The following is a 21,816-nucleotide window of genomic DNA, read 5'->3' as shown; positions in this document are numbered from 1 at the left end:
GTCTTTTTTGTTTTGTCTTTTTCTGTTGCAAGCTGAATTTTAAAAAAATCATGGCCTGTTTTTCTGTGTGCGACTTGCAAAACCATTTTTTTTTCTTTCACTAACAGTCTTCTTCAATCCTTATGGACATTCAGAGTGAAAAAGCAATTAAAAGTATGAGCATATTAGTGAGTGACTGCAGATCCCCCTGTCTACATCTTTGGGCTTCCAACAAACAGCACACAACTCTGTGTTGTGGGAAAGACTTTGAGGTAGCAGAAAGCGCAGGAGTATGTTGTAGTCATCAAAAATGTCTAGTTGGTGAAGCAGGAGAACATTCTCTCTTTGGAAAATGTTGACAAATCGTTAACTGGAGTCATAAGCTAAATAACAGGGAAGAAAGCAGGACAGTATTCTTTTTTTCTCCTGTCCCATCAAGGTATTTTAGAAATACCAAGTGGAGAAACTTGTTGCCAACATGTGCCAGGGCAGATCTGTTGTACAAAAAGGATATATCCAGACGGTATCTTAAATGCTTAATTGACTGTAATAACATTGATCTGGCTTCTAGATGCAGTTAGTCATTGTGGTGCTCACCATTGCTCATGCAAGACCCACTTGGTCACCTTCTCACCACAGCCTCAGCAAATGCAGCAGGCCCAGATGTGGTTAACAGTGAAATCATGCAGGTTTCCAGGACGGGTCGAGAACAGGACAGTGGAGTTGACTAAATTGGTTCTCCTTGTCTATCCAAGATTCATTTCCATTATCAAATCCTGCATGGCGTAGCGCAACTCTTCTCCATTTTTTTGAACTCACTTCAGGTTCTACAAGCTGTACCAAGCCGCGCAAGCGATTTGATAGCAGACTGCATTTGTTGATTGGCTCATGATTTACATCACTGCAAATTCTAAACTACATTTCAACCACCTCAGTAGACAGGCCGACATGCTGTCTGCTATCAGGCTGCTGCTCAGTGTGAAGGAGGGTAATTATGAGTTTAATCTTGAGGAGCACGAGGATCATAGGCGTCAACTTTTAGAGCAGAATGACGGTGATTTAGCAGCCCTGCAAACAGCATAGCGAACAACCACGCATTGAAGAAGCTAGAAGCTGTGCAGCTCTGGTCAGCTATAGTTTGGTGTTCGGTGCTGGCAGGTGAGAAACTCCAGAACTACATAATATTAGTTTGGCATGATGTGCATTTTTTTCCTTGTTTGGAATTTTCTTTTAAATAAAGTCATTGCTTGGATATTGGTTTACTTCTGTTGACTACATTACCTAAATCCAAAAGGTTGCACATGTTTAAAACATAAAAATAAAGTGCTAAATTATAGATACATGTGTTGTCAAATAAAAATAAAGTCTAAGTTCAGCTAATCTGAACTGCTTTCATTATTTTTGGGCCAGCAATGACAAAATAAGACAAAATGAAATATCTTGTCATTTAAAACCAGATCCTCCAGGTTCTCCTGATTCAACTATAGCTCCTGGTAACCCATAGCCTGCCCACATTCCTACTTATATTCACGCCCACAATAATAAGGAACACACTCCAACAGATATTAACCAGTTAGAATGAGACTTAGTAATGGAGAAGCAGCTTAAATGTGCTGTTGTTTCTTTGTGGTTCTCAGAGAGTGCATTTTACATTAAGGGCACCTTGAACTCAAGGTGCCTTGTTGGTGGGTTACTACACCTTTTTGGCAGTAAAAAAAAATAAATGTTGATCCCAGTAAATACTTAAAGTACAGCAGGACTAATATGACTAAGAATAAAATAATTTTAAATTCAAATAAATGCTTATACATCTTTGCAATTGCAACATTACTAAGGTGATTTTGGCTCTAAACAGTTGGTTATTAAATACTGGTTTGTAGGCATAAATGTGCCCTCAGACGTCACCATTTACCACAATTTTATTTGGATACAATAGATTTTTCCTGGCATATCAATGGCAAACACTATTTTTTCCATTTTCTAGATAAAGTGTTATTTGGCAAAAACCCAGTATTGACGATAGTATATTTAAAGGTGTATGCCGTTATTTTAAATGAACCCTTGGCCGTGCCCTAACATGGCTTGTGGCTCCACCCACTGTGGTGGATTTTTTTCTAAGTTTGTTAGGGGAGGGGTCTGCTTACCCAAAAGGTTAGTTACACTTTAAGTATGACCATAACAAAATAAACGAGACCGTTAAGACACTGCTAAAGCGTCTTACCTTGTCCTGACACATGAACTATATGAAAGTAGGGGACATTAGAAGCCACACCCACACTTCACAGATGCGAAAGGACTTGCAGACTGGAGCGGGTGCACATCTAATACAAGAGAGAGGGAGAGAATTTCATTTAACCTGAGTACAACCATAACGTCAGCCACTCGCCGCTGGGCAGGACCAGATGCTCTGTCCTTCATGCTTGTTTTCCAGCTCCTTCTTCAAGCATGCCAGTGGACGCTCACAGACTTGTCCAATTTTTCAAATGAAAATCTTACACCCCTGATTCTGTGCTATGTACTTTGCCTTGTTGCTATTCAATTTATCTTGACCATACCAGTTTTATGGCTATGACATTAAACTTGGAATAAATTGTTGCCGTTTCTTTCTTTCCTTCTTTCTTTTGTTCTACCTTTCTTGCTGTCTTTGCCTTCCACATTGACCTACTTTTTATTTAATCCATGCATAAAAGGAAATAGATTTAATCTAAGAATAACTATTATTATCTGAATTAATTGAACACATTTCAGATTGGTTGTCATGTTCGTCTAATTATTGTTTTGTCAGTCCTTGCATCAACTTTCCGCCCAAATAGTCCAGTAACAATATTGCAAATATCACACAGACATCTGCTTTTTTTCAATACACAAACCCTGAGGTGGATGTAAAACTGAATAGGACATGCTTGCCTCTTGCATGAAGTGGATTTTAGCACATTAAAAGTGACAGTGTGTATTGTAGTGTAAAAAAAAAATAGAGACGAATTTTAGAGATGACTCAAATTATCTCATCATGATACACACCAGAAATATTTGCCTCAACATAATTTCAAGCTTAGTAAATCATAAAGTCACTATTCAAAAACAACTTCCTCTAGCGAAAGTCTAAATAGCTTGTAATATAGTTTCATTTTCTGAAGAGACAATTTTGTTGTTTATATTGAAATCAGATTCCGCATTCCCTTTCATAATTGTTTTCATGTTTATTTCTCTTTGTTTGCCATTAGTGAATTTCTTTCTCAGTATGAATTATCATCTGGCTCTGCTTTGCTTCTTTTAGGTGACCGAAACAAGGACGGGCCCACTTGGATGCAGTAACTATGACAACCTCGACTCTGTCAGCTCTGTTTTGGTTCAGAGCCCTGAAAACAAGATTCATTTGCAAGGTTGGCCATCCATAATTGAACTCCCCCCAATTTCTGAAGGAATTGTCACAGTGTCTGTTCCCTGGCAAGTTTATAACTACAGCGCAAGAGTGTCAGAACAAATTTAGCTTCAATCACTCTCTTTTTTTTTTTCCCCAGTGCATGCTTGCAAAGTTTTGAGGTAAATCTCAACCAGCAAAAATCCGGAACGGAAGTAGAGTGACTGTGGAGTAAAAATAAAATTGAGTGAATCTTTGCATAAATGTTTTTGTTGCCAACCATGTGCATTGTAAATAAGAAAGTCACAATCAGTCTTAAATCAATTACTCTACAGATGTTGCACACAGAAGTGATCTACAGTATACTTATACTACAGTGCTTAAAGGACGTTTGTGCAGTTCTTGTTTTATTCATCTATATGTTTGTCCTGTTTCTTTTATTGCTTCAGGCCTCCAGGCCATACTGCCAGGATATCTGAGAGCCAGGTTTGTGCAGGCTGCTCTAAGTTATATTGGCTGTAATGAAGAGGGCCAGTTTGTGTGCCGGGACAACGACTGTTGGTGCCAGTGTGCTGTCGACTATCCGCAATGTAATTGCCCTGAGGTTGATCTGAGGGCTATGGAAGGCAGTTTACTGCAAATCAGAGATTCATGGAACATGGCCAACCAAGACTTTGAGGCATCAGGTCAGTGTTATTCTCCTGTCTCTCCCTGATTGATGGTGGTACTTTCTCTGGGGAAAAGAATGCAATCAATTGTCAAAAGAGGTGAAAAGGATAGAAATGATTGGTTGATAGGAGAAATTAGCAGTGATGTATTTACTTTGGCTCTTCTCTTGATGAAAATATAAATTAGATATATATCTGGTGTTGTGCAGCAACATGTTGGTTTGGCTACAAATTATTATTGATGAGGAGCTAAGACAATTATGAAAGTTTGTCATTTTAATCTAAACTACTAAATTAAGGCACTGCCTGATTATACTGAAGTAATAGTCAAACAGCTCTGTTGCTGTCAGTTACTGTGTAAGGTTGTCTGCTTTGTGAGATACAGAATAAAAACATTTCTCTAAAAGAAAATATTTTAATAACAAAATACTTCAAGATTCAGTTAAAATACTTTTGTCCAGATACTCTAAGTATGCTAGTAAGATTCAGTTTAACTACTAAGTAAAAAAAAAAAAAATGAAGAAAAACAAACTATTAAACTACTATAGGGGGAAATTGAGGCTGCTGCCAACTCATCTAAGTCCCATATTTAAGCACCACTAATACATATATTAATGTGTGTGAGTGTAGGTGGTGTGCTCTGACCGACCGCGGCACGAACACAGTGAGCTGCGTAGTAACAACATCAGGACTAATGGTGGATCACTGCTTAGGCAAGAGAAGTTTATCTGTATAACACATTTCAGAAACAAGTAAATTGAAGGTGATTTAAATTATGAAAAGATAAAACAAGAAGCAAGGAACACATATTCACTTTTCTCAAATGCCATCATCAAAATCATCACCATAAAATATTTCCATAAAGACTAAATAAATTAATGTTCTACTCACTAATAATCAACTCTTAGCAAATTATTTGAGCTTAGATTTAAAATGAACTCATTGTTTCAGCATTTTTCTGGAAGTTTATTTCAGATTAGAGGAACATGCTGATTCTCCCTGTTTGGTTCTGATTCTGGGAATGCAGATCAGACTTGAACCGGAAGAACTGAGTGGTCTGGAAGGCTGACACAATGGGACCAGGTTTATAATGTATTTTGGTGCTAAGTCTTTCAGTGATTTCTAAATCAACTAAAGTATTTTAACATATATTCTTTGAGCTACAGGGAGCCAGTCTAAGCACTTTTAGAATGGAGATGATGTGCTCTATTTTCCCAGTTTCAGAAAGGATGTGAGCATTAGCAGCTGGGATAACGGAGACAGAATTGCCTGTATCTATGATCAGATTCTTTCTGCATGAGCTGAGCCAGCCAGTTTCAGACTCCTAGTCTTATTTTCGGTTGGGTTACAGTCGTTGATTATACAGCAGACAGCAGACCATATTTTACTTTGGATCCAAGGACTTTTTTGTTCAAGATATCGTCTTGTTCTCAGCCATCAAGACTTTCACACGCCTGTCCTCCATAACGCAGTCTGTGGAGAGCTTCAGGCAAAGAATTTGAACATTGCTCTGCTCATGTTGCTATACCTCTATGACATCACGGAGATTACAGCTGTGGGGAACTCCTCCTTCCAGCAAGCTGTCATGAAAACGGGTTAATACTATGCTTGGTCGAGTTCAGAGTTGTTGCCAATCATGTAGTCCATGTTTCTATGTGGCTTGTATTTATCTCAAACTGGTTTTACAGTCAGCCTTACTTCACTTGTAAATCTTTCTTTTTGTTGAATCAAAGCTCTTGTGCAGAACCATAACCTTAGATGTGAAACAGCACCAAAATTGACTTTCAGATATTTATTTATTCAGGAATTATATTAGACTATAGCATGTCAAGGATGGGTTGCATGTGCAGGTTGCTATACTATGTTCTGCCAGAACCATGCATTTGTATGTGTGGTTTTGGATTGGCTGAAAAACTCCATAAACATGAAACCTGGTATTAGGACAAATTTTACATTAGATATTAGAACTAATATAAAGCTGAAAGATGATGTTTTAAATTCAGAGCACACTACAATATACAACCCAGGGTTACCAAAACAATTTGTATTTACTAATTGCCAGAATAATGAATGAGATAAATGCATTTATTTATTTAAATATTGTCCAGAAAACTGTAATTGGTGCAACAATATCCAAAACATAAGGCTGCTATCTTTCTACTTCCCAGTTGGGATGGCAATCTCAAGTGTCTCGTTTTCGTTCAAATGTAACAGTCTTCATTACAGCCCAACACTACAATTTTAGTCTCATCAGACCACAACACATATCTTCAAAAGTTTAGGCTGAATCCCAGAGTGCAAACCGTAATTAGTGTTTTATGTAGCTTTTTTTACTAATAGCTTCTTCCTCACTAGTTTCCCTGTGGATAATGACTTTCTGACACTAGCTTCAGCCTCCTCATGATGACTTTTGCTGCTGTTAATTTGCACATTTCACACCAATATATATTTTATCTCTGAGGCACACAGCCCCTCTGCTTCCAATGGTAAGATGGCCGGACATGCTCATTGTGTTTATTCTTTGTATGAACCAGGGATGTGGTAGCTTTAGACATCTGAGGCTTCCACCTAGTTAGCCATTACATATTTACCCTTATGGTAAATATGATATATTTTCAAAATAATGTAAATCAACTTTTAGCTCATTTTTTGATGGTAAATTAAATGTTAAATGATTATAAGTTAACTGATGATAAATATCTAAAGGCTGAAATACAATTATCCAACATTCTTATGGTGATTTTGCAATAAAGACAAACATTATAGGTGTGGAATTGTAACTTGCAGGATGCAGGGTAGAAGGTGCACTAAACATTTTGGATTTATTGGGAAAAGGTTTTTAGTTAAAGACTTGAAACTTGATCCTGAATTGGAATAAATGACCTGACTTGAGATTTGCCCCTTAAAGACATGAAACTCTGAAAAAGAAGATTTGTCAATATTTCTCTTGTAGGTAGATAGGTCAGTTTTAATAAAAAAAAATAAAATAAAACAAAGTTCTGTGATAATTCTGCAGACATGAATTGTTGCAAAACCACTGAGATGATTTTATTATTGCTAGCTGTTTTCAAAAGACCTGTTTCCTTTCTACGTGAGACAATGTCCTCTGTGTATGTCATAGGAATTTCTCCTCATTAGTTTGCACTTTATCAAAGCGATGATGAGATAATAAAAATCTGACAGTGGCTTAAAGCAATGCTGTTTAACAATTGTGCAAGATTCCTATGTGACCTAACAGAATCTGAGACATCGAAGAGTGAGCTGACTCGGTCTAAGCATCATTGAGTATTCAAAGCACATCAACCTAATTCTTGACATTTATACATGTATCTGATGGTGGCATTTTTGCCTCTGTGTTTGTATTTAGATTGTTTGGTCCAGAAAACAAAAGTGCATGTGAATTGATGTGACTGGATCAACAGTGAATCAGTCAAATGGAGACCCTCCAGTAGCCTGAGGAGAATGTGTCATGCCCTAGAAATGAACCACAGTTGCTATAATCCGTTAGGAGCACATGATGTAACCCCTAATATAATACTTCACGGCTCAGTTATTGCCATTTTGTCTGTTAGCCTTATTTAATGTTTCTTGATAAACATGACAAAAAAGAGCACATCAACAGATTTTAGATTATCATTTTTAATTCAATTTCCATTTATGATCTGACAAACTGTCTCCTGTAAACAATTTGGAGGTTACGTCAAACATTGCCTCCATTCTGTGAATTCTTTATTTTTGTACTGCTCTCAACTTGTCCGTTTCTCTGTGTTATTTCCAAAACTTAGCTGCATTCACGAGCACATCACTGTTTGAGACATTTCCAGCTTTGCCTTGAGCCGTTTTCAGAACACCTTGCTGGTTCAGACCATTACTACTGGCTACATGTTTCTTTACTGAGAGCGACTCGATTAGCACATTCTTGGCAATAACTTAAGCAGCAAGGTGCACTGAAAGCACAGTTTCAGTGCAGTATTTATTAAAGAAAAATAAGGTCCTATGAACCCCCTGTGGACCTACTTGCACATTTGATCATATGGAGAACAACTTACGGCCTTACTAGAAAGATTAATAATCATAACTCTGATTGTTAAATTAGGTTTCTGCTGTCAGCTGATGGTAGATATGATTTGCTTTGATCTCACGCTGAGCGTTACATGTTTTATTGAAGAGATTATATTTTTTTTCCAGCTAGATCAGTTTCTCAATTCATAATGGATAGCAGGATTTTTGTTTTCTGGTGCTCATACACAGTATTGTGTAGGAGAACAGAACTAAAACACAACAACCCAGACACACAACAACCTCTATACTGGAATGTACCTACAAATCCTAACAAAGTCACACTTTAAGCGAGAATGTTGTCTCTAAAAAATAAACACAATTGTCTGTACACAATCCATCAATTGTAAACTGTTTGAGGCAATTAGGAGAACATTTAGCATATCTTAGCTTAACTGGCTCATAATTTCATCATGGAAATTAGACTAAAATCTGACAAGGTTATTTTTATTATGCCTAATAATTATTATGTCTAATTATTATGGTAAATTGACAGAATTTATATAGCACCTTTCCAGTCATAATGACCAGTCAAATCACTTTGCACAACAGATGCATTCACAAATATATTGGAGTTAAGCGCCTTGCGTGGAAGTAAAGCAGCCTTCCAATTGCAAGACGACTACCAGAGTTGCCTCAATTATCTATATGTGCTCCACCCAAATCGCTCTTTTGTCTTACTTCTCCAGTTAAAAGTGCCATTACATTTTTCAATTAGTGGCTGATAAGATAATAATGGTGTGTAGATAGCAAATTTCAAGCGGTGAGGTTTTATTTCAATGACTGTTAAATGTCTTTAGCTTCATTTCACAATTCTGTAGTTTCCTGAACATACACAATTTTAATCATCCTAAAGCTCGCAAAAGTTCACTTCAGTGTTTTAAGTCAATATGTTGGCATGTACCATGATGCATTGTTTTTTTTTTTTTTTTTTTTTTATCCTTTCAGCCTTTACTTGCAGTTTTTTGTTCATTTCTTTTAATAGCTTCTGTTAGATCTATTTGCCTCGCCTCGGCACACTTGCAAATAACCACTGAGCTTTTTTTTATTGCATGTCATGACAAATGGTGTTTCAATAACTCAAACAATGAAAGATGATGAAGGGTGGATGTTGTTTGCCATCCAAAAGCATGATATATTTCATCCCTCTATCGCTCGCAGGATCATTGTTGTTGAAAAATTAAATAGACCACAGAACCCTGCTGCTAATGTTGATATGTTCAGTGCACAAGTGTAGAGCATTTGAACAGAAAGACAGTCATTTTTTTCTTGTACTGTAAGACGCTGTTTTTTTTTACATATTATAAGACAAATACAACTAAATCTGCCTAAAATATGGACTCTATATGGCATTATTGAATGATTCAGTGCCTTTGAAATATGCATATCCACTGCACCTTAGAACATGTCACGTTTAAATGCCATACTTCCATATTTTAAAAAGGATTTCATGTGATAGAACAGAAACCAGTGCAAAACTGAGACAAGGAAGGAAAATGATAACCACATTTTCTTTTACAAATAAAGATCTGGGAAGACTAATGCATTTGTAATTGCCCTCTTTTCTGCTATCCCAAAATAAATGTTATCCCTACATAAGCTCTAGTGCAACCAGTCATTCAAATGCACATAAGGATTACAGTTGTGAAGAACTTTAAAGTAGGGTTGGGTTGAACATCGCAAGCTTCTTTTTACACAAAATCAGACACACAAGGGCAAGGACCTTCCACTTATAGAGACAGACTGAGGAAGATTTGAATCAGATGTAACTTAAGTGGCCATGGTAACGATTAAAGGGTTGCAGAGATCCACAGCTCAGGTTGATTTGAGTTCATTATATCAGAACATATTTGTTTTACTGAAAGTACAAACTTACAGCCAACTGTGAATCTGTGCCTTTAACAAAAACATTTCTGTTCAGTCTCTTTCAACAAAATGACAGAGTTTAAATTATTTAGCAAAAAAAAATAAATAAATAAATAAAAAAAAAATGAGAAGGTGATGGAAATCCACCACAAAATACCTACAACTACAATGATTGGAGTGACAGGCCATTCTGCATTATCGACTCAGGTTACAATTTCCAGATATTTATAAAAGCTTTGTGAAATCCATTTCTTTTTTGCTTCCACTTCCCTACTTTGTGTCGCTTTGTCAGAAATAAATTCCAATAAAATTCTAATATAGCTTTGTAACCTGCACATAAAGGAATTTCCAAAAGTATCAATACCTCTTGGACGTTCACACTTTGTCATTGTTCATGTGGACCCAAATGCTCATTTACACAGAAATATTTCCTTACAATCTTGTTTAATCAATACATGAGTTTCCCAGGACAACAACACACACCTTGCACAATCACTTGGGAAGCTATTGACACCTAATTGGTTTTCTAATCAGCTGCCTCATCATCACGATAGCGTTAAGTAATTACAAACAGTAGCACGGTCATTTTCTAATCAGTCTTGCACATGTTTGATTTTCAATACATCCAATCATGATGATGACGACGGTGATGTTGTTATTGAATGCCTGGAAATCTAATCTGCTTTCTATTCAGAATGCATCCAGTAAACAGTTGCTCTGAATTGCTGACAGATATTATCCCCTGAGCTCCATGTCCACCCTGTTTTTCTCCCTGACTGATTTGCATCCAGAGCATTGAAAGACCTGTAGGCTGTTCATTAATGAAAGGGGGAAGAACCCTACCCCAATCTGTGTTTAGCCCTGCCTTTTCCCATTAGCATACACATCAACCAATATTCTTCTCATTTAGCCCTGCAGCACTTGAAATCCCACGACCCTTAAAACGAAATGTTCTCATTTGCCATGTCTAAACTAGCCAAATATAATTAGAGCAACGTAAAAAGAAGTTACCTCGGCCTGAATGTGACAGGAAGAAATTGAGGTTTTCATTTTTCACATCTTTCTGCTTTCCAGAAGAGTTTCAAAATTTTGTTCGACGGCTTCCCACATTCTACGCCCTGAACTCGTCTGCCATCCAGTATTTCTGGAAGACGGAGCCGTCCATTCACCAGCGCTACAAACAGCTAGAGCTCAGCACACAGCAGCTTGCAAGCAAAGCACGGCGCATCATCAACAAGATCTTCACCCTCAGCAAGAGATGTCAAACTCAGCCAAAAATTATTATGCTACGGGAAAGGTGAGAAACTGAGAAGTTTTTCTGATGACCTTTTTTTTTTTATTTTTATTTTTACACAGAAGTGGATGTATGTGTTTGTGGAAAACTCATTTAATTTTTCCATTCACCGATTTGTGCAGTGCTTTTTTTATCAGACGAACGAGGCATCGCGTAGTATGGACACACAATGAATGAATTCTTTGACATTAAGCTGAGCTCCTGCTGAACTAAGCTGCAGTCACACCTGATCTCTTGGCTGCATTTCCCATCCATATCTTCTTTACTTTCACAAAATCAGAACTATCCTTCTGTGAAATTAAAGTTTGCTGTATTTTAAAGAATGATACAGAGTATAAGGGATTTGCCTATACATAAATGAGAGCATAGGATTGTTTTGTTCATCTTTAGATCATCTAATATTTGTTTTCTGTTTGGATAATCTTATTTTGAAATATAAAGTTAGCAACAAAAAGTTTGTATGCATGCATGGAATTGTTGTCTTGATTATTTTTATTATATGTAGGAGAAAATCTTGGCTTTCACCTTATTTTAGTAAATAAACAACATAAGACAATGAAAAAAAAGACTACTTTACGAACCTATAATTTATCAAAAAAGGAATAATGAATTGAATTAAGGATTATTAGGAGAAAATCTAAATACATCTATATTAAAATGAGATTAATTTTATTCTTCTTTATGCAATAAAAACATTCCTTTTGCAAAAGCAGAACTCATCAAGACTGCAGATTTTTCATCTTAATTGTTAAAAGAATGTATGTTTTCTTTGTCGCTGGTGGAGTTTTTAATGTTTTGTTTAGACAGAGATTTTCAATCCATATTTATGTGGTAAAGTTGTAGCTTCAGGCATAATAGCCAGTGAAATATAGAGCTGATGCACACTTTGCAGTTTTATGAGAATACATTGCTTTTTTTTCTTTTTCTAAATTACTTTTTTCCCCCTCTTACGTTCAAGAGTTTTGCTTCATTAACTCTTTGCACCCCAAGCAGTGTTTTGGTATTGTTTGCTCTGTCACACATTCTGTTCCTCGACACAAACATTGTTGTGTTGTTGCTGGATAGAAGAGAGATGATTCATGTTTTCAAATGAACTTGTCAGTGGAAATGGAAGATGTGTGGATAATTTGACTGCTACGTAAGCCATTTCTGATGTCCAACATAAAAGGTAAAAATTTCTGAAATGATAAAAGTTTCTCATTTATTTTCACTTTGTTAAGAATGTCAGCTTTTACATGATGTTAAGAAATCACATGGTCTCTTCTGGTGTAAAAGTTAGTGTAATTATTTACATTTTTAAAGGAAGCATTATTTGAAAAAAAAAAAAAAAGTCTTAAACCTTGTTGAAGTCCTACCTTAATAGACATTACAGAAGAACTAGAAATTCTGAATTCTTAATTGTAGTTTGCTGCAGTGAGATATAAATTTATAGCGCTCATTATTGCTTTACTAGATGGAGTGAAGAATAAGTTGGAGTTGTACTAAGCAGGATGTAACAGTGCAGTTATTTTTCATCAGTTTAAGCAGGTCTCCATTTAGGACAATAGTTTCAGTCTGGGGTTTGGGAGGTTTGAACTACAATCCTCAGTAATTGTCTCGTCTCAAGATCTTCAAAGATAACATAGCATTTGTTTCCCATTGGCTACTCATCTTCAGAATGTGCCCTGGTAGGTTCTCTTTGTAACACAAAACACTTTTGTTCATACAATTTCCTTAGTAAACTGTCTTTAAACTTAAGTAAAACTAAAATTGTGCTATTCAGAAACTACAATTAAAAACAAGGGTGTAAAGGTTCAAATAGATAGGATTCCAATTGAAAAAGTTAACAAAATTAAAGTTTTTGGGTGGTAATAGACAATTAGTTAAACTTCAAAAAGCATATTAAGCATTTAAAATCTAAACTGTCAAGAAATATTTCAATCCTCAATAAAGCAAAAACATTTTCTGGATCCTATTACGCTCCATACTGCATTGATCTTACAATACTCAACTTACTGTTTAGATGGTTGATGTAACAATTACATTACTTCACTGCTGCTGTTGATCATACTAAATATAAGAAAGGAGTGCTATGCATTATTCACAAGGTTAGATATCCGCATCATACCAACTCACTTTTCTTGCAGGCCACATTACTTCAGTTTACAGGTTTGGTTACATTTCACACAGTGCAAGGCATGTTTTGTGCAGGATACAACACATGACCAGATACTATATAGAAAATGTTTAAGTTTTGAGAAGGAGGATATAACTTAACGAGTAACTTAAATTGTAAAACACTACAACACATACCATAAAGAGAACCTTTTCTGTCTTCATATATAAAGTTCAGCTGTGGGATAGTTTAAATGTGAAGCTGAACCAGTGTGAAAACTTAAAATAACTTAAAGCAAAGTATAAAGAAATGGACTTGGATCAACGTACAGTGGGAATGAAGGCAGAAATTGATTATTAATGGGGGTATATAAGATTTATGGTTGGCCATAAATTGATTTTTCTTTGTTTGAATCTTAGAGTTTTACTGAATTTGCAATATAAATCAGTGGTTATTTACAGTTATCATTTTTTAACTGTCTGGGATTTTGTTTGAGTAAAGAAGAGATATGAATCAAAACTGACTGACCAAAAAAAAAAAAAAAAAAAAAACTTAAAAGGAAAAGGGAGTGGAATTATATAAGAGTTCACTCTATCCACTCCTTTTTGGACACGGAACTGATGAATACGGGCAGAGGGGCTCAATTATTTATTTATGCTTATTTGTTTGCTCCATCTGTATTTATTTTGTTGATTCCGCTTTGCTGTCTTGCTATCTGATTGTTTTGTTTCTTGAAAATGGTCTGAAATAAAATAAACAAATGGAAAACTTGATCTCAAAATATTATCAGTAGACTAACATCAACAGTCCACAATTTTTACATCTTTAAAACCCCTACTGAAACTGGCATAGTGGACTGAGGGGACTTTAATATTACCACAGCGTGTTTGTGATCTTAGCTTTTCTTCCTAGCTTTCTTTGTACTGACAAAGATGTGCAACATGTCTAACATTCAACATCTCTTCAGTAATCATAGAGAAATAATGATTTTCATTTTACACTTTGAGGTCAAGATATCACTGTTGTATGATTAGAACAAATAAAAAAATGTGTTTAAAACATTTCTTTATCTTGTTTTTATAAAACATCATTGGGAGACCTAAGCAGGGATACCGACTCTACACGATCTGCGATTTCTTGTAGGTCCAAAGTATGTGGTTATTAAAACAGGGCAGAATATTATTGTTATTGTTGCTCTGTCATAATGTTGGGAGCCTTACACACTGATCAAACTTTTTAGGACTGTTTCACAATACATTTTCTTAAATTGAAGGATTCTCTTCCAGGAAGAAAAAATAACAACTTTAGGGTAATTCCCTTTGGAATGTCTCCTGGTGTTCCCATGCAAATTGACGGCACACTGTGGTAGCGTTCAGAGTGATAATGGTAGTCAAAGTACTGACCTCCATATGGCTGTGGAATAGCCTGTGCCGTCTTTGGCATTTCAGGGTATTAAAACTGCATGAGGACAGTGATAGAAATTTTAAGTGGTTTGACTTCTTTTTTAGTTTACAGTTTAACAGGAATCAGGCTGATGGTTACGCTGAACTAAAGCATCTGATTACATTGAAGACTATGTGATAAGATGAAGAAAGAGAATAATTCTTATGCAATTTCTATGAAATCTGCTTTGATATTTTTACATAATCACTTTAATTGGGGTTTTTAATGCATTTCATCCAATCCCTTATCTATATTAGGGTAATTCTCTTGATTCTACACAACCCTATCAGTATTTTTTTTAATAGTAATTTTAATACTTGAATTTTTAAAACCATCCCATTTAATTCCTGGCATATATTCTAAAAAACATATTCATGGTTCAGTGCTATTATTTTAGTACTGAGGCATCAGGGGCCTTTTCATACGAGGACAAAGCAGGAAAAAAAGTATCGTAGGCACAAAAGCAATATGCACTGCTTTCTGCTGCGCTGTTTGTGTGGAGGTGTCAGAACAGTCATAATGAAGCTCTGCAGAAGAACTGGTGTGCTTTTTTTGTCAAATGAATGTTGCTTCTAATGGAACAAGCTATAGTGCATCTTCAGGGGAAAATCTTTTTTTTCTCCCACAGGTGTAAACTGAACCTGAGGCAGAAAAAGTTTATGTGTGACATTGATCCGAGTGAAATAAACTAATAGACATAGAGCAGATTGCAGAATGAAAACACATTCTCTTTGGCCCATATTGCATGCATTGTCTCCATGACTTTACATGTCCTACTGATCCAATGCAGTAGTAAGACAGCTTCCTGTTTACTGTTGCTGTACACAGTTTACACTCTGAAGCCCGGATATGTGCAACGTGAGTTTCTGAAATGCGAGGTATTTTCACATTCAGTTCTTAGTTACCTATTAAAAACTCTTTCTTAAAAAAACAGCACACACGTGTGCTTAATAAAAATAATACCTGCTTAAACATTTTGTACAGGGTACTACTTTAAATCTGACAAGACTTATTCAGATGTAGATTTTAATTTACTGAATATGATTGTTGTTTATGCAACTTTTACCAACTCTTACTTCTAATTACTTGTATTATAATTCTTACTAAAGAACACAAAATTACAATTTAATCCTCTATCTAGTGTCAAATAAAAAAAAAAAAAAAAATATATATAAATATATATATATATATATATATATATATATATATATATATATATATATATATATATATATATATATATATATATATATATGGACTAAACTTATGCCAGTAAGATATAACCTACACAGGAACTGCAAGGGATCAAAGGAGATTTCTTGAACATTAGTCTTGCTTTGCTGGTATAATACGCATTACAAATAAAGGCAGAACTGAAGAAATATGTAGATCCTCAGCCATAAAAGTCGCCTCCCCCTTATTACATTGTTAGATCAAGGAATGATGTTAGAACTTGCATGGGTTTTGATGTCAATATTGAAGCATGCAGCCCTGACTTATGTCATCACTTTGCTGGCTTCAGTGATGATCCATATTTTATATTACGATGGGCACCATAAATCAGACTTAATTAGATGGATTTATGCATACACTCAGAAGTGAAGGATATGTCCTTAAAATTAGGTTCATGTTTTACAGGATAGAAGATCTTTTTATAAGGGCAACATGGTTCCTTAATAGATCAGACATATCTCATTACTGTGATCTCTGGGAGTGTAAAACTGGCCCCACGTAGTTTGTATTCTAAATTCTATGATTTGACTTAATATGCACTGTCCACTATAGGCAAAACACAAGTATGTATCCAAAACGAGAAAGTGGGTTATGTTTGTGCTTGAATGTGGTTTCTGTTGAAAAATAATAAGCTCTGTTACCCGTGTATTCACCTACTGCTCTGGTTCTGTTGCAGGCCATTTGGGTATTGGCTCAACTACATCCTGTCCATCATGTACTGCAGTGAAAACAACCACCTGGGTTCCTACATGGAGGAGACCCGGAGCTGCTCCTGCCCGTACGAGCATCCCCCCTGCCAGAGTGTGATCCCATGCACAGTAGGGGAGGGCTCCTCGTGCGCATCCTGCTCCTATGAAAATCGCTCCCGCTGTGCCACATGCAATCAGGGCTACATGCTGAGCCAGGGCGTGTGCCGCAACGAAGTGCCAGACTCCACTGACCATTACATCGGCTTTGAGACTGACCTGCAGGACATGGAGTTGCGCTACCTGCTGCAGAAAAGAGACAACAGAATCAGCATCCATGGGATCTTTGTCAGCAATGATGTCAGGCTGAATAACTGGTTTGACCCATCATGGAGAAAGAGGATGTTGCTGACTCTAAAAAGTAATAAATACAAATCAAACCATGTCCACATGCTCCTGGGCATGTCTCTGCAGATTTGCCTTACCAAGAACAGCACACTTGACCCCATGCTCTCTGTCTACATCAATCCATTTGGGGGGAGTCACTCAGAGAGTTGGATCATGCCCATTGACCAGAACAACTACCCAGACTGGGAGAGGACTAAATTAGATCCTCCTTATGACTGTTTCAACTGGACTTTGACTTTAGGCAATAAATGGAAAACATTTTTTGAGACTGTCCACTTCTACCTACGGAGCCGCATCAGAGGGCCTTCAGGCAATGGAAATGGAAGTGTATATTTTGAACCACTGGAATATCTGGAACCGGGCCAAAATCTGGGCTACATGAAGATCAACAGCATCCAGGTCTATGGCTACAGCATGCACTTTGACCCAGAAGCGATCCAGGACTTAATTTTACAGCTGGACTACCCATATACTCAGGGATCGCAGGACTCAGCCCTACTGCAGCTGCTGGAGATCCGGGATCGGGTCAACAGGCTTTCCCCACCTGGAGCTCAGCCTCTGGATCTATTTTCTTGTCTGTTGCGGCACCGGCTCAAATTGTCCACAACAGATGTTACCAGGATCCAGGCAGCACTGCAGACTTTCAGTGCCAAGCAGCCAAACTCCATTGAATATGAAACAACCAAATTATGTAGCTAGTAAGTTGGCCGGCGGCCAGACGCACAGATGGAGCAGTTATCACACAGGCCTATCAATTGCGAGGAGCAATTCTAAAGCAGTGCAATGGACATTTTGGTGGACTTTGTAATTGACATGAATCTCAACTCCATGACTGAGATTCTCATATCAACTTTTCCTATAAATTTGTATAACATCTTAGAATTGAATAGGTTTTCACCATACATGCCTCATTACTCTTTATGAAAAGGTTTTGCCATTCATGTTATGAATTCAAAGCTTTGTTGTCATATTTTACCAATGTGCTAAAATTTGTAGATTGTAGAAACCTGATTCACATGCACACATAAAACAGAAACATTATGTTGTGAAAGAACAATCCAACCAGTCTTATTATTTCACAAAAATAATCTCAATACCAGCGTGGTTTCATTTGGCATTAATTTGTTATTTATTTTGGTATTTCCCTCATCACATGTATTTAAGACGAAAATAGTAGTTTTCATTTCTTATGCGTCGATGGGGCATGTTCTTCTTACTTCTTTTTTTTTTTTTTACTTTCCAAACAAGGATCGTCACGTTTTTTCTAGTCTACAACACATTTTTGTAAGAAAATGCTAAATAGATGCTGTATAGTGCAGATTTCTTGAAAGATACAATATAACAGGTTCACAATGTGTTACATGTGCTTTTATTTTTATAATGCTGTTGTTTGTGAAGCAAATGATATGACAACATTGTCTATAAAATGTACAGTAAAATTTGTTAATACACTAAATAAAATACATTTTTATGTGTGGTCTATATCCATTCTGCGTGTTTTAAAAACTGGCTTTTGCTCCATATTGCTAAAGAGAGTAGAGATAAGAAGCATGTAAATAGAATAAGACCAAGTTTTTACAAAAACAATACATTTGACTTTGACTTCACTTTGCCATCTACAGACATTTCAAATATGCAACTCGCACAGTACTGAATGTCCTAACTTGAGGTTTTCGAATAGTGTTTTTTAAAGGTCATAAAGATTATAGAACAATTGACTTTAAGTCTTAAAAACAAAAAGTCAATTGTTTGTTGTAAAGTCATTGAAGAAACACCTTTGCTGAGGAGCTGGAGGCGGTGGCTGGGGAGAGGGAAATGTACGCATGTCTGCTGAAACTGTTGCCCCTGTAACCTGGTTCCAGATAAGCAGGTGACAAGTAAGAGTACAATTGATTTTTAATATGTAGAATAAAATGCAAAAGTTTGAACTCATTAAATTCCTAAAACCCACACAAAAGAAAAATATATTTTCACTCAAATATGAACATATTTGAGTGACATAACATGTTTCACTCAAGCATGAGTGAAACATATTCACTCCTAACACTAGAGTGAATGCTAACACTTGTATTGTAGCCCTGAACAAGATCATGTCATATTTCTGGATGTATTTGACCACTTTTTCTGGCAGAATTACTAAAGCTAATTTAGATTTTATATAACAATAAAGTTGTTTACTCAATTTTTTTTAAATAGACAAAGCTTTAAATCTAAATCTTTAAAAACCTGAAGCATAATGTGATTTCATAAGTGCATGTAAGTTGGTCATCAGCAATATAAAGTCCCAAACAAGGTATATTTTTAAGAAATTATTCAAAAGTTCACTTTGTACATTTATCAAAAACTTTGAATGCCTGTCTCTCTTTATATCAACTCTTCAAGTACATCACACAAAAATAAAAATGAGTAAATGTGAAACAGAAAAATAAAATATCAAGAAAGAGTTAATAAAAACAGCAACAGAAAGGGGGAAATGGCGGAAGGGATTGCATTTAGAGAATATAATATAGTATAACTATATGTTCATTAGACATTTGTTAAGTGAAATGTCTAATGAATGTATTCCAGATAGCTTATGTTTTGGGTGAGGGAGAAAAATATAACAAATTAGACAATAGCAAACTGCAGCTAATACATAATACCAGACATTGAAACAGCAAATTTGGTGCTCTGCTGTAACAAAACATCGCTGGGTTTTAGATCTCTGAGCTTCAGATTTTTGTTGATGGATGGCTGCTTGGGGCAGCGGGGAAGACACAAGAATCAAAGCCTTTTATCTCAGGTGTGTCTCACAGTGGTTTGTACTCTGTTGTAATTTGTAGAGGTTTATGTCTTATTCCAAGCCATGAAATAAAAGCATTTCCTTTTGTCTCCAGGTGCTTTGTGCTACAAGTATTATGCTCTTCACAAAACCATTTGCAGGGACCTCTCTGATGTTTAAACATTTCATAGTAGAAAAGCAGCCAATGTGAAAAAGCTGGTGCAGAAACTGAGTTTACCCAGAGAATTACAGATTATAGGCTCATAAGGCAGTGATGCTTCACTGTAAAAGTTTTCTGAAAAATATTAATGGCTTCTTTATGTTAAAATAGTGGAGGGATCATAATAAAATTGCAAAAAGACTACAAGAAGCTTTAAAATAATGCTTTAGCAAGTGTCATAACTAACGTTACTGCAACATCAAAAGCCACTTGAGATCAACTACTGTGTTATGATCAATCTACAAAATGCAGCTGTAGTGAAGCATTGTAAGTTTTAGTCCTCTAATGGAATCTTCAGTCTTTTCAGGAAAACAAACTAATATGGCAGTGAAATCAGATTGTTTCTTTTCCATCCTATCTGAGTTAATCCCCTGTAACATAGTAACACTGCAATTACACTGTAGCACCAGGGGGTTTCCCCCTTCCAACATCTAATGGAATACAACATATGCTCCACCATGTTTACAATGTCTAGTATTGTGCTATTTATTGTTCTATGCTGATTTAGTGAAAATTAGTCAAGCATTATAGCAATAAAAAGTAACATCAGGACGGGTTGTTCTGCTCTATTCGAAAGACTGAGCAAAGTAACTTTTGTGTCAAAAGAAAGAAATTATCATTTTGATCTACTAGCGGTTCTCAACGTGGGCAGTACTGCCCCCCGGGGGGCGTTCAGAGGATAGCAGGGGGCGCTGGCGGAAATTTTTACAAAAGGGGGGCGCTGGGATTCCTTTGGGTTATGACGATTAGGCGGCGCAGCAAGTGATGAGTGGAGATTACTAGTGGTGAGCGTCAATAAACGATAAGTGATGCCCCTCCTGAAAGCTCTGGTTTGCACAATAAATGCCACGTGGGTGAAATTTAATGGATGATACTCTGATGTCCCATTCTCCTGAAGGCAGCACAGAGCTGCACCACCAGAAACTCACAGAAACACTGAAGAGAAGAAGAGCTATGATTGATGTAGTTACGGTTCTATCCATGTTTTAATGTTGCAGAGCTCAGTCGTTTTGCAAATAGATCAAAGTTTAAACTGGCATGTTGTTCATCTTTTATCTGGTCATTTTGTGGAATATTTAACAAATAGAAAATGGTACAGAACAAGAATATTTGTTTCCACTCTGACTGGTTGCTGTTAGGCCTACCGATTTTAAGTTGAATGTTCATTCATAGCATTTTTCATAGACATCTGTGAAAATTTCCATTCACATGGCTTTTTTGTTCACTGGGAAATTATTTTTGATGATAAATACAGAAACAAGCATAAAAATCAAAACATCTACGATAGTAATAGTAAAATAATTGTCCGTGCAAAGTAGCCTACAAATTCTTTGGTGGAGGCGGTGAGGGATCTGGATATGGGATAGGGGGCGCTGGCCCAAAAAAGGTTGAGATACACTGTTATAGACCAAAGTGAAAACAGGGAAATAAGCATGAAGTGATTTTTTTCTAGTTTAGCTCACTAACCACCATACCATCTTAACCCCAAATTACTAACAACCCTGGCAGATTATAGTTTGAAATTGTTTCATTAATCTAAAATCTTGCTTCTTTCAAAAGATAATAAAGCAATGTAGAAGCTGTATTAGTTTAAAAATATATTTTTCATTAAATTATACTTCAAGAATTATTTACACACTTCAGAATATCTGAGGATAAATCTTGGAATTAGAGTAAACAAAATCCTTCTTATAGTTGAACACAAGTTTTGTGTAAGTTTCCACTGGAGTTTTGACCCTTTAT

General features: G+C 36.2%; 2 protein-coding genes across 2 annotated transcripts in view; both read left to right on the top strand.

The window, feature by feature from the left end:
• LOC106909001 (BMP/retinoic acid-inducible neural-specific protein 3-like) overlaps window positions 1-11,785 on the top strand; it is a 49,975-nt gene extending 38,190 nt beyond the window's left edge. The window contains exons 4-5 of the mRNA XM_088005266.1: window positions 3,257-4,026; window positions 11,008-11,785. Coding sequence (XP_087861392.1) covers window positions 3,257-3,469 — 213 coding nt within the window. The 3' untranslated portion in view covers window positions 3,470-4,026; window positions 11,008-11,785. The remainder of the gene's footprint in view (window positions 1-3,256; window positions 4,027-11,007) is intronic.
• On the top strand, window positions 3,676-17,791 carry LOC106932440 (BMP/retinoic acid-inducible neural-specific protein 3-like). Its single transcript, XM_088005265.1, has 4 exons — window positions 3,676-3,700; window positions 3,790-4,026; window positions 11,008-11,230; window positions 16,675-17,791. Exons 1-4 carry the CDS (start codon window positions 3,676-3,678, stop codon window positions 17,789-17,791), a joined length of 1,602 nt encoding a protein of 533 aa, XP_087861391.1.
• Window positions 17,792-21,816: the final 4,025 nt, after the last annotated feature.

This window comes from Poecilia mexicana, unplaced genomic scaffold, assembly GCF_051168715.1.
Source record: "Poecilia mexicana isolate PSO_F unplaced genomic scaffold, ASM5116871v1 scaffold_4, whole genome shotgun sequence".
Lineage (NCBI taxonomy): Eukaryota > Metazoa > Chordata > Actinopteri > Cyprinodontiformes > Poeciliidae > Poecilia > Poecilia mexicana.
The sequence above is the reverse complement of the archived record's forward strand: the minus strand, read 5'-3'. Positions and strand labels throughout refer to the sequence as shown.

Coding starts and splice junctions, on each gene's coding strand:
- LOC106932440 (XM_088005265.1), top strand. CDS start 3,676: ATGTTGCACACAGAAGTGATCTACA. Junction 3,701..3,789: donor GCACACAGAAGTGATCTACA/GTATACTTATAC, acceptor TTATTGCTTCAG/GCCTCCAGGCCATACTGCCA. Junction 4,027..11,007: donor CCAAGACTTTGAGGCATCAG/GTCAGTGTTATT, acceptor TCTGCTTTCCAG/AAGAGTTTCAAAATTTTGTT.